Source organism: Ursus arctos, unplaced genomic scaffold (assembly GCF_023065955.2).
Source record: "Ursus arctos isolate Adak ecotype North America unplaced genomic scaffold, UrsArc2.0 scaffold_9, whole genome shotgun sequence".
Taxonomy (NCBI): domain Eukaryota; kingdom Metazoa; phylum Chordata; class Mammalia; order Carnivora; family Ursidae; genus Ursus; species Ursus arctos.
In genome coordinates this window covers 59,982,003-59,999,346 of record NW_026623111.1, presented here as the reverse complement: position 1 = coordinate 59,999,346, position 17,344 = coordinate 59,982,003, and the positions used below count along the sequence as shown (strand labels likewise).

The following is a 17,344-nucleotide window of genomic DNA, read 5'->3' as shown; positions in this document are numbered from 1 at the left end:
TATGATCTTTCCTCTGCCCTCCTATACAACACAGTTTCTTTATACTTGGTGTGGTAATTTTCAGCAATCCTGAACTGCTTGTAATCCCCCTCTCTGTGGGTTGGGGGGTAGGGGAAAGAGAGAGGGAGGGATTTTACTTTTCATATGACCCAGGTCACATAAACCCTGTTGGCATTTATTAGTCAATAATAAAGTTGACTTATTGTGACTCTTTGACATTAAGTTACCAAGAGTCTGCAAAATGCTGTGGATTTAACTTATGTACTTTTACTTGCTGGTCAATTGATGCTGTTTTTAGGCTAACGTATTTATAAATGCCTTGAGGAGAAGTTGGAGGTAGGGAAATCCTACATCCTGTTAGTTTATTTTCCTTTCTTTACTCTATTAGTGGTTTTTTGGATGGTAAAGCAATTTTTTCCCCAAGTTCTGCTTTACCAAGAGACAAGAACGCTTAAATTATTTTATTTACTGAGTGTATTTCTGATGGTAATATTACGAGTAATTATAAATTAACCGGTATATCTAGTCACATCACAGAAAAATTCCTTCATTCCTTTTTCAGTCTATCCCTCCTTCCACCCCTAGCCCCTGCCAGCCTCTTACCAGTTTTCTGTCCCAATAGTTTTGTTTGGTCTGGAATGACATATTAAATGGATTCATACAGTATATGGTCCTTAAGGAATTGAGATACAATGACATATAATGTTCTATTAGTTTTAGTTTATGGCATAATGATTTTATATATGTAAATATTGTGAAATGATTACCACAGTAAGTCTAGATAACATCCGTTACCACATATAGATTTTTTTTCTTGTGATGATAACTTTGAAGATCTACTCCCTCTCTTTATTTTTATTTTTATTTATTTTTTAAAGATTTTATTTATTTATTTATTTGACAGAGAGACAGCCAGTGAGAGAGGGAACACAAGCAGGGGGAGTGGGAGAGGAACAGGCAGGCTCATAGCAGAGGAGCCTGATGTGGGGCTCCATCCCAGAACGCCGGGATCACGCCCTGAGCTGAAGGCAGACGCTTAACGACTGCGCCACCCAGGCGCCCCTCTCTCTTTTTATTTTTAAATATGCTCCACGCCTGATGTGGGCTCAAACTCATGAACCCAAGATCAAGAGTCTTATGCTCTACTGACTGAGCCAGCCAGGTGCCCCTAAAAATCTATCTATTCTCTTAGCAATTTTCACGTATATAGTACAGTATTAACTATAGTTAACCAGGTTGTACATTACATCCCCAGGACATACTTTTTAACTGGAAGGTGTACCTTTTGACCTCCTTTGCTCACTTTGCCCATCAGTCTATTCTGTGTCTGTAATTCAGTTTTGTTTTGTTTTGTTTTAAGATTACACTTATAAGATCACATAGTATTTTACTTATTTTACTTAGCATAATAACTTTAAAGTACATCCATGTTGTTGCAAATGAGAGGGTTTTTTCCCTTTTTATGGCTGAATAAAAATCCACTGTGTTGGGGTGTGTGTGTGTGTATGTGTATGTATGTATGTAAGTGAATATGTATATGTGCATTTTCTTCATGGATGTATCTGCCAATAGATACACAGTTTGTTTGCATGTCTTGGCTATTATAAATAATGCTACAGTGAACACGGGGTGCAGATAATGTTTTGGAGATAGTGATCTTGCTCCTTTGGATATATACCCAGAAGTGGAATTACTATATCATGTGGTAGTTCTATTTTTATTTTTCTGAAGATTTATTTATTTATTTTAGAGAGAGTGATCAGGGGGAGGAGGGGCAGAAGAAAAGGGAGTGAGTCTTAAGCAGACTTCACGCTGAGTCAGGACCCTGAGATCATGACCTGAGCTGAAACCAAGAGTCAGATGCTTAACCAGCTGCACCACCCAGGCTCCCCCTTTAATTTTTTGAAGAACCTCCATACTGTTTTTTCTAGTGGCTGCATCAGTTTACATTTCTCCCAAAAGTACACAAGAGTTCCCTTTTCTCTGCATCCTTGCAAACACTTGTTATCTCTTGTCTTTGTGATGATAGCCATTCTAATAGGTGTGAGGTGTTCTCTCATTGTGGTTTTGATTTGCATTTCCCTGATGATTCGTGATGTTGAGCCCCTTGTCAAGTATCTGTTGGTATTCCTTGGAAAAATGTCTGTTCAGATTGTCTGCCAGTTTTTTAATTGGATTGTTTTTTCAGTTGAGTTGTATGGGTTCTTTATATATTTTTGATATTAACCCCTTATCAGATATATGATTTGCAGATATTTTCTCCCATTCTGTAGGCTGTCTTTTCATTTTGTTGATGGGTTTCCTTTACTGAGCAGAAGGCTTCTAGTTTGATGTACTCCCACATGTTTGTTTTTTGTTGTCTTTGATTAGGGTATCAAATCCAAACATTGTTGCTAAGACCTGTATCAAGGAGGTTCCAGGAATTCTATGGTTTCAAGTCTTACGTTCAAGTCCTTAATCCATTTTGAGTTGTTCTTGTATACAGTGTAAAATACAGATCCAGTTTCATTTTTTTGCACGTGGCTGTTCAGTTTTCCCAATACAGTTTGTTGAACAGGCTGTCATATTCCCATTGTATATTCTTAGCTCCTTTGTTTTAAATTAATTGATCATGTATGTGGGTTTATTTCTGGGCTCTCGCTTCCATTCCATTGATTTACATGTCTTTTTATGCCAGTACCATGCTGTGTTGATTATTGTAGCTTTGTAATATAGTTCACAATCAAGGAGTACGATGTCTCCAGCTTTGTTCTTCTTTCTCAAAATTGCTTTAGCTATCACTGTCCTTTGTGGTTCCGTACAAATTTGTTTTATTTCTCTGAAAAAGTGCCATTGGAATTTTGGTAGGGATTACATTGAATCTGTAGATTACTTTGGGTATTATGGGCATTTTAACAATATTAATTCTTCCAATCCATGAGCATGGACTATCTTTTCATTTCTTTATGTCATCTTCAGTTTCTTTCATCAGTGTCTTTATAGTGTTCATTGTACTAATCTTTCATCTCCTTGGTTAAATTTATTCCTATGTATTTTGTTCTTTAATGCAATTGTAAATGGGATTGTTTTCATAATTTCTCTTTCTGATAGTTTATGAATGTATAGAAATGAAACAGTTTTGTATATTCTGTATATTGCAACTTCACTGAATTTATTAGTTTGACAGTTTTTTGGTGGAGTCTTCAGGGTTTTCTTTATATAATGTCATGTTGTCTGCAAACAGTTTTACTTTGTTTACAGTTTGGATACCTTTTATTTTTGTTGCCTAATTGCTTTGGTTATGACTTCCAGTACTATGTTCAGTAAAGGTGGCAAGAGTGAGCCTCCTTGTCTTACTCCTGATCATAAAGAAAAAACTTTCAGCTTTCACCATTGAGTATATTTGCTCTTGGTTTGTCATATGGCCTTTATTGTGGTGAGGTACAGTGTACATAGCCTTTTGAGTATGGTAGGGGTATTTTTAATTTAGCATAATGCATTTGACATTCATCCATATCGTTTTTATCATTAGTTCTGTCCTTTTTATTACTGAGTAGTATTTCATTGTGTGACTGTACCATAGTTAGTATCTAATTGTCACTTGAAGGATATTTGAGTTGTTTCCAAGTGTGGCAGCTTATAAACGTTGCTGCAAACGTTTATGTACAGGTTTTTTGTGAATGTAAGTTTTTATTTTGCTTGGCTATATACCTAGGGATGGAATTGCTGGTTGTATAAGAGTATGTTTAATTTGTGAGAAACAACCAAACTCTCTCCCAAAGTGGCGGTACTGTTTTGCTTTCCACCAGCGAAATGTGATGGGATGTGTGTGTGTGTGTGTGTGTGTGTGTGTGTATGTATGCATGAATATGTCTGTGTGTATGTATGCATGAATATTATTTATAAAAACATAAATGAATATAAGGATGGGTGTGTGTATGTGAGGCATCCTTGTTGGCCCTAGGTATTGTAAGTTTTTAATTTACTCATTCTAATAGGCATGTAGTGATATTGCATTGTCGTTTTAAGTTGCATTTCCCAAATGCCTACAGTTAAGCATTTTTTCCGTATGCTTATTTTTTATCTGTGTATCTTCTTTGGTGAAGTGCCTGTTGAAATCTTTTGCCAGTTTTTTTATTAGGTTGTTTTCCTTATGATTTTGCTTTGAGAGTTCTTTATATATTCTGGAGTGCTTTTTCAGCTTTGTGTTTTGTAAATATTTATTCTCAGTCCTGGGCACATATTTTTATTCGTCTTTCAAAGAGGAGAAGTTTTAAATTTTCGTGAAATTCAGTTTATCAGTATTTTTCTTTTATGGATCATACTTTGTGCTTTATCTAAGAAATATTTGCCTAATTCAAGGTCATAAAGATTTTTCTTTTATGTTCTCTTCTACAAGTTTTATGGTTTTTGGTTTTACATTTAAATTTATGATCCTTGTAAGTTCGTTTATATGAATTGATGCTTATTTATTTTTGCACGTGGATGTCAGGTTTTTCAACAAATGCTGCTAGAACAACTAATCTCTGTGGAATTACCTTTGCACATTTGTGCAAATCTATTGGCTATATAGGTGTGGTTCTATTTCTAGTTTCTCAGTTCTTTTCCTTTGAACTATATGTGTCTATCCCTTTATCCATACAAAACTGTCTGGATTACTAGATCTTTATAGTAAGTCTTAACATTAGGTGGTGGGTCCACCCAAGTTTGTATTTCTTTTTCAAAAGTGTTTTGGTTATTTTAGATTCCTCTGTATAAATTTTAGAATTAGCTTGTTGATTTTTAAATGGGGAACTATTCTGAAGAAGAGGTGACAGATGACTTGAACCATGAAGGGTGGATAGGAATTGAAAGAAATGAAAGTGTGTGTATCAGGAAATAGAAAACAAAAGCTACACCAAAAAAGTGGAAAGATAAAAAGGGGTAGGGGGAAGAAATCATAGTTCTGGAAAAATTGACGTGAAAAATCTAATCTGGTCTATTTACCTCCCGTTTTCTGCAGGATAATTAGATTGTATTCAATGTTCAGGTAAGTGGGAGGCAGTAAGTAAATACAAGAGGTATTAAAGCATAGTGACTCTTAGGCAGAGACTAAGACCTAATTTGGAATGATAGAGTTGTAAGCTTTGGTTGTCCAAATTGGTTGCTGATGAAATAAAATGAAATTTGTCTAATTATTTTGGAATTTGGAAGTGATTGATAGATTTATAATCCCAGGTCTCCATTTTTTCTTTTAGTATTTATTTGTTTAGTGTTGCTGCTGTTGTTTTCTGGTATCCCACATATGGGAGAAAATTTCCACATATGCAGAAAAGGAGTTATATTTTGATTCTTTTGGGTTTTTTTTTCCTTCTCCTTGTCGTACTTTCTTTAGCTGACAAGTAGACTGTGCCCTTACCCCTTTATAGAGTTAGAAGCTTCCTTTAGTTATCATTGTGGATTACCATAAGATTACCTTTGGATTACGTTTGGATTTACCTTTAGGTAGAAGTATAGCAACTATTAAGACATCTCATTTTCAACCAGGGGCTTTATTGTAATGTATGCTTATGCATTTTGTTTGGGTAGGTGAGTAGTTTGGCTTGGGATTTGAAGTAGATCCCTAAAAATAAACCAACTAGAAAGAAGACCTATTGAGTTCAGGTATATTTATTTTTTTTTAATTTATTTTAAATTTATTTTTAGTAATCTCTGCACCCAACATGGGGCTCTGACTCATGACCCCCAGATCAAGAGTTGCATGCTCTTCTGATTGAGCCAGCCAGGCACCCCAAGTCCAAGTATTTTTTAAGGCCAAAAGAATCCTTGTTACTGTTATCTAAATATTTGGTTTCTCAGTAAGAATCATAGAAAAAATAGTGTCTCTGGGTTAGGAAGTATTTGCTATCACCTTATATTAAACGTACTGATAGGTTTTAACCTGGTTATCTTTGGTCCAATCCCCAGTATTAAAACTTGGCATTCTTGGGGCACCTGGGTGGCTCAGTCGTTAAGCGTCTGCCTTCAGCTCAGGGCGTGATCCCGGCGTTCTGGGATCGAGCCCCACATCAGGCTCCTCCGCTGGGAGCCTGCTTCTTCCTCTCCCACTCCCCCTGCTTGTGTTCCCTCTCTCACTGGCTGTCTCTCTCTCTGTCAAATAAATTAAAAACAAAACAAAACAAAACTTGGCATTCTTGTCCTGGGAACTGTGCTCTCTCCACCTGTCCTTGACCATTCTGTAGATTACCTGTTTCAGTTGACCCTTAAATGACCTGGAGGTTAGGAATGCCAATCCCCCATATATTTAAAAACTCACGTGTAACTTTAGACTGCCCTAAAACTTAACCAGTAAAAGCCTGCTGTTGACTGGAAGCCTTACTGATAACATAAATAGTCGATTAACACACATTTGCATGTTATATATATTATGTACTGTATTCTTACAATAAAGTAAGCTAGAGAAAAGAAAATGGTATTTAGAAAATCGTAAGGAAGAGAAAATGTATTTACGGTACTATAAAAAAAAGTCTGCTTATAAATAGAGCTAAGCAGTTCAAACCCAACATTGTTCAAGGGTCAGCTTCATTACCCTCATCCTTTGTGATAAGGATGTTTTATTTTCCTTTAGTTGTACTCTCCCAGCATAGTGAAAAGAGGGAGCAATGCAACTATCTGATAAGGGGGAAAAAGTAGTAGCAAGAAATGCCAAATTCTTTATAGCATTGTTTGAAAGTAAAATATATATTCTATAACTTTATTTTTCAAGTAGTGCAATGAAAATGTTGTAAGCTACATGAGGGCAAAGATGTTTATCTTGTTTCCTGAGAAGTTCTAGTGCTTGGTATAATACGTGATGGTAGTAGACCTGCAATAAATATTTGTTGAATAAATGTTAAACTGGTCAGAAACATGAAATTCCAAAGATCCGACGTTATTTTTTTCATAGTGATGCGTGACTTTACCATCATAAAACATGGGTTTTGCTTTACTTTGTTTAGTGTTTAGTGTTTTGTTTAGAGTGGGAGATGCTCAGGAAAACTTCAAATGGGGTTCTTTTTGAATGTTTGCATTATTATTATCTATGGACTTTAGTTGAATCCGTCATTGCAGACAAATGCCATCCAGAGAGGCCCTTGGTATAGGAGTAGAGTACGGAATGCTAATGAAATCATTATTTATCTCAGGGTGTCTTCTAAGCTCTTGAGTGTCATCAATCTATATATATTTTTTAAGATTTTATTTATTTGACACAGAGATAGAGACAGCCAGAGAGAGAGGGAACACAAGCAGGGGGAAGTAGGAGAGGAAGAAGCAGGCTCCCAGCGGAGGAGCCTGATGCAGGGCTCGATCCCATACCGCCGGGATCACACCCTGAGCCGAAGGCAGATGCTTAACGACTAAGCCACCCAGGCGCCCCTCAATCTATATTTTTAACAATATGATCCTACTGTAGTGTGATTTGCTAGATACTGTTTTTTAGTATCAGGTGGTGTGAGCCCATTCAGGGAAGGTATAAATTTTATGTGACAGTTATAATGATTAAGAGTTGTGTATAGTTAAAAATAGATATTGATGAGGAAATAGAAACTTCAGAAATGCTGAAGCTCAAGGGTTATTTTGCTTCATTAAAAAAGGTGGACTTAGATTTATTTTCTCAGAAAGGAAAATAGTCTTAATGCTTAAGACCAGGTAGGAAGGATGGATGTTAGTTAGGTAGTTATTCATTAAATAACAAATAATGTGTTTCATAACCTTTGGGAATAAATGCCAATATAAGACAGATTTATCTGAGAGTATATAAAATGTAATAAATCATTAACATCTTGCACTAAAATGTAAGCAGAAATATCTAATGTGGGCTTAATTTTGTCTTCCTCCAGGGGCGCCTGGGTGGCTCAGTCAGTTAAGCATCTACTTTTGGCTCAGGTCAGGATCTCAGGGGCCTGAGGTCGAGTTCCATGTCGGGCTCTCTGCTCAGTGGAAAGTGTGCTTCTACCTCTACCCTCCCCCCCAGTCATGATATCTCTCTCTTTCCCTCCCTCTCTCTCAAATAAATAAATAAAATCTGTAAAAATATTTTTTTTTGTATTCCTCCAACTTTGGGAACTTTGCCAGCAGCATTTCTGCCAAAGATTACTTTGCAAACTATAGTTGAGATGACCACTTAATATTTGTATGGAAATAAATAAGTGTCTAATGATTTGTATTTTAGGGTTGGGTCATTAGAAGTCTCATTCAGTATGAAACAGTCTACGGTAGTTGTAGCATTCTTTTTCTCTTAGACTGAATTCTAAGTGAAATAGTAATTGTGGTGAACTATAGACTTGGATAAGATGACTTTAAATTTAGACAGGATAGTGAGAGGGAAGCTCTGGTTTAATACTGTAAGAACATACATCTTTTTATGTACTATACAGGCTGTTTTTTTTTTTTTAATAAGTTGCTCTAGATAACCACTATTAACAGAAGTCCAGTTCTAGCCTTTAATAGTTTGCTCTGATTTGGTTCAGATTAGGTTTTTTTTTTTTTTTTTTTTTTGGAGGGGGAGAAGTTAAGTTGTGTTATTTTATTAGCTGCAGATACATAATCTGAGATTTGGGATTCCTTAGCAATAGTATATTTGGGTGTATTTCATATATATTTTATAATATGCTATTCACTGAAACAACACGATATAAAAGTATCTTGCATTTTATTTACTGTTTTGGAAAATCCAATTTTTTACATTTTTCTAGGGCAAAGTAGCTCCAGTGCTGTGTATAATATTGTTTGTAACTGGGGGCACCTGGTGGCTCAGTCAGTTGGGCGGCCAGCTCTTGATTTGAGCTCAGGTCATGATCCCAGGATCCTGGGATCAAGCCCCACATTGGGTTCTGCGCTCACAAAGGAGTCTGCTTGAGGATTCTCTCTCCTTCTGCCCCTCGCCCTGCTTGCTCTTGCACGCTCTTTCTAAAGTAAATAAATCTTCAAAAAATATTGCTCATAACTGAAAAAAATTGGAATACATTTTCCACACAGTTCGTATATTATGAGTTTACATGAAATTTTTTCTGTGAAACAGAAAACTGAGAAATAAACTAATGAAAATCTTCACTATGTGGTAGTGATTAATCAGCCTTAAGTGGTGGAGATTAAAACTAGTTTACTTTTAGGATAGTTCATGTAGGAACTAAGAAGTACGACATAATCAGGTTCTTGGTCCAGGACTGATGGTAACTCTCAGAAATTTTGCACTAGAATCTGGGAGGGTCATGTAGGTTCAATGAGTGAAATGTAGATGGCAGATTTAAAGAAGCTTATGTAGTTAGCATTTGGGGAACTAGGTGGAATATTTTTTATAGTGTTGAAAGGGGTTGAAGACTGGAAAGTTAAACAGGTTGTGTTGCCAAAGGGGCTTTTACTGTACTCTGTTACATTATCAGGATCCCTAGTATAAATTAGGTTGATGTAACAGGAGGATCCTTTGGGAACTGATGTAAGATGTTGTAAAAATTAGAACTCATGGAAAAAGCAATTCAGAAACCTACCTGTTTCATCAATTTGAAAAAGAAGATAAAGAATTAGCCATTAGGCTTTCGAAAATAAAACATTTCTATTTTTTGGATAAAAAGTATTTATCATTCAGTATTTAAGCCTTAGAATGACCTATGAGACTATTAGAAACCATACTATCAGTGTCACGTTTAGAAAGTTAAATTACATTTGAGTTATTGTTTTATATTTCACATTATTTTGAAGTAGGTTTTTGTGGTATGTCTCCAACATGAAAAGTTGATGCTAAGGAACTGAGAGGGAAAATAAAGCTGAACAGGAGGCTTCAGTATTACCAATTTCCCCAATTTGTCTTTAAGTCTTTGGCTAAGTCTTTAGTAGCATATTTGGAAACCTGGTGTTTGAGATAGTAATGATCACCATAACTATAGACTCTACTAAATTGGCTCGTTAGTTGACCCAAGTGTTAGATGTTCTAACTTTAATCAGACAGTCCAAATCTGTATTCATTTTGAATTAGGTGACTTGTATTTTCATTGGCTTCCTAATCAAATTTGAAAGAGATTTCTGACCCCTAATATGACAGTATTAATGTTACTTTGGTTTTACATATAAATACTGGTAAACATTTCATGGATTTGTTTTGTAGGAACAGATTTTGTAAATTGTAGTGGATTTAGGAAGGTGGAAATTTATGGGAAAAAAAGTTCTCTATAGTAACTGTTTTCAAAATTAGAATTAGAGGAGAGCAGCAAGAAGAGACAGCAATTACTAGCCTGTCTAGATTTTTAAAATATTTAGGGGAATTGAACATGTGGCTTAATTACCATTTCCTGGGATTAATTCTTAGAAAGGCGTTGACTGAAAATTGTCTGTGAGATGGAAAAGGTGGGAGGAAAGGAAGGTGGCAGATTTTAGGATTATAAAGCATATACTTGTTCCACAAATACATACTAAGTGCGTACAATGTGGTAGGAACTATATAGCAATATAAAAAGGATATGCCTCCACACAGAAATAACTCATGGTCCCCTTAAGGAACATACCGTCCAGTGGGAGCCATGATTAAAAGCCACATTAAGTTGACCTCTAATCCTATGCTCTTACGGTTTATGAAAATGATCTAAAATTAATGAAAGAATTTTTTTGTTTTGTTTGACATATTTTGCAGTCTTTATTTTTTATCCATCTGCAGTGTAGGGAATGGATTTGTAACATGTCATTGAGTTTGGATCTGTTTGATTTAGCTTTGCTTAATCTTGTCTTTTTGTGGAATCTTATATCAGTATGCAGAAGTACTCATAGAGCTACATGTGCCTTGTGCACAGCAGAAATTCTGAAAACCTTGTCATCTAAAAATTTTACTTCTAGAAGTGGGACGCCTGGGTGGCTCAGTTGGTTAAGCGTCTGCCTTTGGCTCAGGTCATGATCCCAGGGTCCTAAGATAGAGCCCCACATCAGACTCCTTGCTCAGTGGGGAGCCTGCTTCTCCCTCTGCCTGCTGCTCCCCCTGCTTGTTCTCTCTCTCTAACAAATAAATAAAATCTTTAGGGCCACTTGTCGTATGCTTCATACATTACACACTTGAGGATTTTTGTATCTAGTTGTCATCACTCATGATCATTTGGTGATTACTTTGGCAGTTACATGAAGACGACTATATAATATTAAGGTGGCATGTAACTCCATCATTCAAATTTGGACACTTTTTTTTTTTTAAACTATTTTTAAGTAGACTCCACTCCCAGTGTGGAGCCCAACATGGGGCTGAACCTAGGACCCTGAGATCAAGACCTGAGCTGAGATCAAGAGTTAGACATGTAACTGACGGAGACACCCAGGTGCACCCTTCCCCAAGTTGGACACTTTTGAAAGTGGAAAGGAATGATATTACCTAAGAACAATAGATTAAACCAAGACTGGCTCATACTAAGAAAATTTTCATTATGTAGGATGCTTTTGACTGCAAGTAACAGAAAACACAACCTAACAATAAGCGAAGTATATTGGTTTGTATATCCGAAAAGCCCAGTGTTTGAGAGTCCTACGGGTATGATATGGTGAGGGCTCTTTGTTTCTCTATTTTCTAGACTCTGACTTCTATGGCTGGCTTCCCTTATAATTGTTGGATGGTTGCCAATAGCAATGTGGACTATATTCTTCTTTTATGACTAGCAGGAGAGAGAAGCCTGCTCCTTCTGTAAGCATAGAATGAATCTTAAGCCTCATGATTGTTAGATACTTCTGAACTAATCTCCATGACAAGAGGAATGTCATGTGCTGATTGTCTTAGATGTAAGATACTTGAATATCACTGAGGCAAGGAGGATGGATTACTCTGATATTCTTAGACTAGTCAGAGTCCATTCAGAAAACTGTTGTAGGGTCAGTCTGTTTAGGAAAGCAAGACAGCTAAAAGAAGGAGAAGGGAATGGATGTTTGGGATAGAATGGATGTTCAGGAAGCAACCACAGAGTTCAGTGTGAAATCCAGTGTCATTGTTTGCATTTTCCCTTAAGCGTATGTTACTGAGTTCCTGCAAGAGCCTAACCTACTGCAGATGTGTTTTCCTTTTAGTGAGAATTTGTAGTATAAAATGACTTAGTAGCCTGGCAAGGGGAGAGGAAAAGAAAACTTACCATACCATTTTTCTTTTTTCTGTAAGACTGTAGTAATTGATGATCATCTTTTTTGTTTGTTTAAACAGACTAATAGGGATGCCAAAGGAAAAATATGATCCTCCAGATCCTCGCAGAATTTATACCATCATGTCAGCAGAGGAGGTAGCCAATGGGAAAAAATCTCACTGGGCAGAATTAGAAATCTCGGGTGAGTGGAATCTGAAGCATTTAATCTAGGATATAATAGCAATGATGAACACAAATTGAATATTGTCATATTTATTTCCTTATTGTACATTTTAAAATAGATGAACTAATTAAGAAAATACAAAATGCAGAGGTACTCATGTTTAATTTACCCGTGACTAAAAATCTTTGTCTCTGTTCATTCTTTTGAGATAATACCTTGGGCCAGGGTTGGCATCTGTAATTGAGGACATTCGGAGTTCAGTTTCTGAGTAAACCAGGTTCTTTGATATAATAGATTTTGTTTTGGCTATTGCAGAGTAATTATTTTTGCAAATTGAAATCTTTGCTATTCTTCTGTCATCTATGTCATCCTAGTGTTGGCAGAGTAGGAAACGTAGAGGCTACTGGTTTATTCTAACAAATAACTAATAAGTATGTTACATGACCTTTCATGTTTAGGATTTGTTAAAATACAATATGATTTCTAAAAACTTACAGCCCCAGTCTACTAGTGAGAAAAAATCAGCAAACCCAAACTGAAGGACATTCTACAAAACACCTAATTAGTAATTTTTGAAATTGTCAAAGTCATGAAAAACAAGGAGAGACTGAGACTGTGTCACAGACTGGAGGGGACTAAGGAGATATGATGACTAAATGCAAAATGGTATCTTGAATTGACTCTTAAAACAAAAAGGTGTAAAAACTGGTGAAATCCAAATAAAATCTGTAAATTAGTAATGTACCAATAAAAAGAAATAATGTACCAATATTAGTTTCCTAGTTTTGACAAGTGTACCATGGTAATCTAAGAAGCTAACATTAGGGGAAACTGGATAAGGTGTTTATAGGAACTCCATTATCTTGGTAATGTTTTTATAAATCTAAAATTATTATAAAGTTAAAAGTATTAAAAATAGAGTATAATTACTGTCTTTCTTTTATGAATTGGTACAATACAGATAATATGTAGAATGGGATTTTTCCTCCAGTAGTCTTTATTTGGATGCATTAAACCCGTATTATAGTGTCAATAGCAAGAATTACCTGTACATTTGGCTAAAAGGTAACTGGGTGGATAGGTGGTTGGTAATCAGCAGAATGAATATGAGGAGATCATAATGGGCTAACCCAGGATTTCTGGACTTGGCACTGCTGACACTTAGGGCCAGACAGTTCTTTGTGGTTGGGGGCTGTTGGGTGCACTGTAGGTTGTGTAGCAGCATTCCTGGTCTTTACCCACTAGATGCCGGTAGTGCTACTCTCTGTCTTTTTTTTAAAAGATTTAATGGACATTAATTTCATGGTAGACAGAATACTGGAATTTTGACAATGAAGATAGTTATCCAGCAATTCGGGTCCTTAATGTTGATAGCTTGCCATTTATATGTTTAAATATAAGTTAATATTAACACATTAATATATTTAAGCATATATTAAGTTTAAATACATACGAATATTAACATGAGATATTACCATCTTGTGAAGAACTCCCACATGGGATAGGTTGCTGTAGTACATATTAGTGGAGATCTTAAGGACTATAATTTACATAAATTATAATTTTTTAAATTGAAGTATAGTTGACACACAATGATACATTAGTTTCAGTTGTACAGCATAGTGTTTAGCAGTACTCCTGGCCTCTGCCCACTAGATGCCAGTAGCACTCTTCTAGTTTTGACAACCAGGAATGTCTCCAGATTGCCAAAGTCCCTTGGGGAATAAAATTGCCCCTGGTTGAGAACCACTTGGTTAAGTCCTGGGTACAACTGAAATAAGTGTCTTTGACCAGAGCCTCTCTTCACTTGAAAACTTTCTTTCCTATAAATACAAAATCCTAGTTGGCTCTTAAAGCCTGCTTATAAACAGCCTGAAGGAATCTATGACAGAAGGAGCCCTGGACAGATGTAAGCTTGAGTTTACTGCTTGATAGCTATGTGAAAAGTAACATTTACTGTTGGAGATTTTGTGCCCTCTCTACCTTCCACGGCTCTTTTAATCAAAATCTGTTGTTTGAATAGTATCAAATTAAATTGTTTTACTTTTGTAAAGTTTGTAAAATGATCTTCCCATAAATTATTTAAGATAATATCATATTTTAGAGCAGCTGTGGCTGGGTGATTTGCCCAGGTTTATATAGCTAGTAAATGGTAAAAGTCAGGACTCTAAAATAGGTTTTCTGACTTTTTCTAATATACGTTCCACCATCGAGCTGTTAGATGCTGACTGCTTGGTAAAGCTTAATGTGTGACCATTTCTCTTGAGTATGTTGCATTTAATGCAAAGTCTTAAACCAGAGTTGTTAAGTAATTGTACCATCAGAAAGCTGGGAAGGATATCTCCTTTACGGGTAAAATGGTTTTCTAGTGAACAATCTAAAGTTGGTTCTAAATCTATTACTCTTATCTATTAAGGTTTGTAGTATAATCCAGGCCCAAAATATGGATAAATCTTGCACTACTAATTTTTGTGGAGTATGTAAGAAATACTTTTGTTAGCACTCTGCCTTAAAATAAAATTCAAGACTGTTCTATCACAAAAGCTTAAGTCAGCCCCATGTTTTTCTGAGACCTTATCATCACCCTGACTCCAAGGGTCTCCTCATTATGCCACATCTCATTTAATACATGGAAGGTTCATAAGAAATAATGGTTGTCAGGCAGAAGTGGCATGAAATTAAAGAAGGGCCAGGTGTTTGGAAGCAGTCAAATGGCATTAATACAAAATTAAATGTCAAAGATATAGTATCTGTGTGTATTGCAGTCTCTTCTGCCACTTTTTACTTCTTGAAGTTTAGTCTTTGTCTTAGGCCTTGAATTTAATGCTTCAGAATTTTGCCTTTCAGGTAGAGTGCGGAGCTTAAGTACATCACTTTGGTCATTGACACACTTGACAGCACTGCACCTAAATGACAATTACCTTAGTCGCATTCCACCTGATATTGCCAAGCTTCATAATCTGGTTTACCTGGATCTGTCATCCAATAAACTCAGAAGTTTACCAGCAGAACTAGGAAACATGGTGTCTCTCAGGTAAGAAAATATTATAGATGTGCCTCACTATATAAAATTCTAAATTTGCCAAATAAGAAAATTATGGGATATTACTCCTCTTATAGGAGGACTTTGTGTTTATTTATTTATTTATTTTAATAATATTTATTTTGTTATATTAGTCACCATACAGTACATCCCCAGTTCTTGATGCAATGTTCCATGATTCATTACTTGCATATAACACCCAGTGTACCATGCAGTATGTGCCCTCCTTAATACCCATCACCGGCCTATTCCAATCCCCTACCCCCCTCCCCTCTGAAGCCCTCAGTTTGTGTTTAAAGATCAAATGATATAAAGTGTCTAAACACAGTGCTTGAGTTGGCTTCCATTGAACATTTCCTTTAACTTCAAGGTTTCTAGCTAGACAGCACTTATATTTTTTTTTGACAGACTTGAGGTGGGTTTGGGTTAAAATACTAAGTCTCACTTGAGGCTCAGGTGTGTGATAAGATAATTGTAAATAATTGGGAAAATATTCTGTTCTTGTAGTAAACTTTTAGGAACATAACTCTGTTCTATAAGGCAAAGTATACTTATATATCGCAACTCTTTAAGGAAACCTTTAAAACTTGATAATAAATGGATTTATTTCTAGTCCTTTAGGATTCTTTAAGAATTTCTTCATAGGAATAAATTTTGTAGGTCCCTTAAGACCTTGTATAAATGTTCTCAGTATCAACAGGGATTGCTTTTCTATGTTTATATGCTGAGAAGTAATTTTTAAAAATTGCTGTCATATATTTAAAAATAAATATTTATATTGTTTTAGAATCTTGCTCCTCACCATCTCCTTATTGTGTGTTTTTGTTGGTTTTCTTTTCTTTCATTTTTTTTAAAGTACTTTTTAGCTATCTAATTAGGGGCTGTTTATTTCTTCTGTAGTCTGGCCAAAATTTCAAAATGTTAAGTGTGATCTTATCTATATTATCCTATTATCTGTATTATGCTTTATTTTCAGTGTTTATGTTCTGTCAGTGATTGTTCATCATAGTATCTTAATGTGACTACAGTTGTAATCAGTTATAAAAATTGATAAAGGTGACTGGCTCTTTTTTTCTATGAATTAGACTGGATTCAAGGATATTGGTTGTTTTCGGATACTAAGAATACCTGTCACTCTGATTTGTATCTCTTAGACATTTGGGTGAGAGAGAAAAGGGGATGGATTTAGCCTGAGAATGATATACAATTCTTACAACTTCAATAATCTGTGTTAGAGAATGAGTAAATTATAGAAACACTGTTAACAGTTGTCGCAGTTGCATATTTTGTGGTACTTCAATATTGCACAACATTTTTGGATTGAAAGTATAGAAATATGCCTTGAATGTAAATATCACTCATGGTATGTTAGGGAAGGTTAAGAAAACAATTGTAGATATTAATAAAATTTGATATATTAAGCTAAACAGTTTTTTGTTTTTTTAACAGGGAATTGCTTTTAAATAACAATCTGTTACGGGTTTTGCCTTATGAACTTGGTCGGCTCTTCCAGCTACAAACTCTAGGTTTGAAAGGTGAGTGATTTTTAAGAGATGACAGCATTGACAGTCAGTATTGAAGTGTTTTAAGCCTTTTAAAGACAATTTTCATTACAATATAGGTCAGGTTTAGCATAATTTTGAGAATGTAAATATGCTTTCTTTTGAAATAAAGTGGTTCTTCATTATCAAATTAAGTTTCAGAATTTCAGCATGCTGCCATCATTTTAACAAACTTGTATGGGGAAGTTTTTTTATTTTTATTTTTTATATGTTTTTAATTTCCGTAAAATTCTGACATATCTTAGAGGAGATATTTTAAATTAGCACTGTAGTCCCCCCCCCCACCCTTTTAAAAGAATGACTTATGACAAAAGAATGGCTAGAGTAAACCCTAGCCAGAATGATCCATGTCACGTTTTGATAGAGTAGATAAAATAGAATTGACATATTGTATAAGAGAGAAAAAATGATAACAGTAAAAATGAACTATACCTAATAAGTACAGTTGTTCTAAATAAAATGTATCAAGCCAAAATAT

The 17,344-nt window shown here is 35.4% G+C and overlaps 1 protein-coding gene across 3 annotated transcripts in view; it reads left to right on the top strand.

Annotated features, from left to right (window-relative positions):
* CNOT6L (CCR4-NOT transcription complex subunit 6 like) overlaps positions 1-17,344 on the top strand; it is a 106,119-nt gene that overhangs the window by 26,673 nt on the left and 62,102 nt on the right. For all 3 annotated transcript variants that reach the window (XM_044388143.3, XM_026509906.4, XM_026509905.4), the window contains exons 2-4: positions 12,158-12,279; positions 15,109-15,295; positions 16,754-16,839. In XM_044388143.3, coding sequence (XP_044244078.1) covers positions 12,168-12,279; positions 15,109-15,295; positions 16,754-16,839 — 385 coding nt within the window. In that variant the 5' untranslated portion in view covers positions 12,158-12,167. The remainder of the gene's footprint in view (positions 1-12,157; positions 12,280-15,108; positions 15,296-16,753; positions 16,840-17,344) is intronic.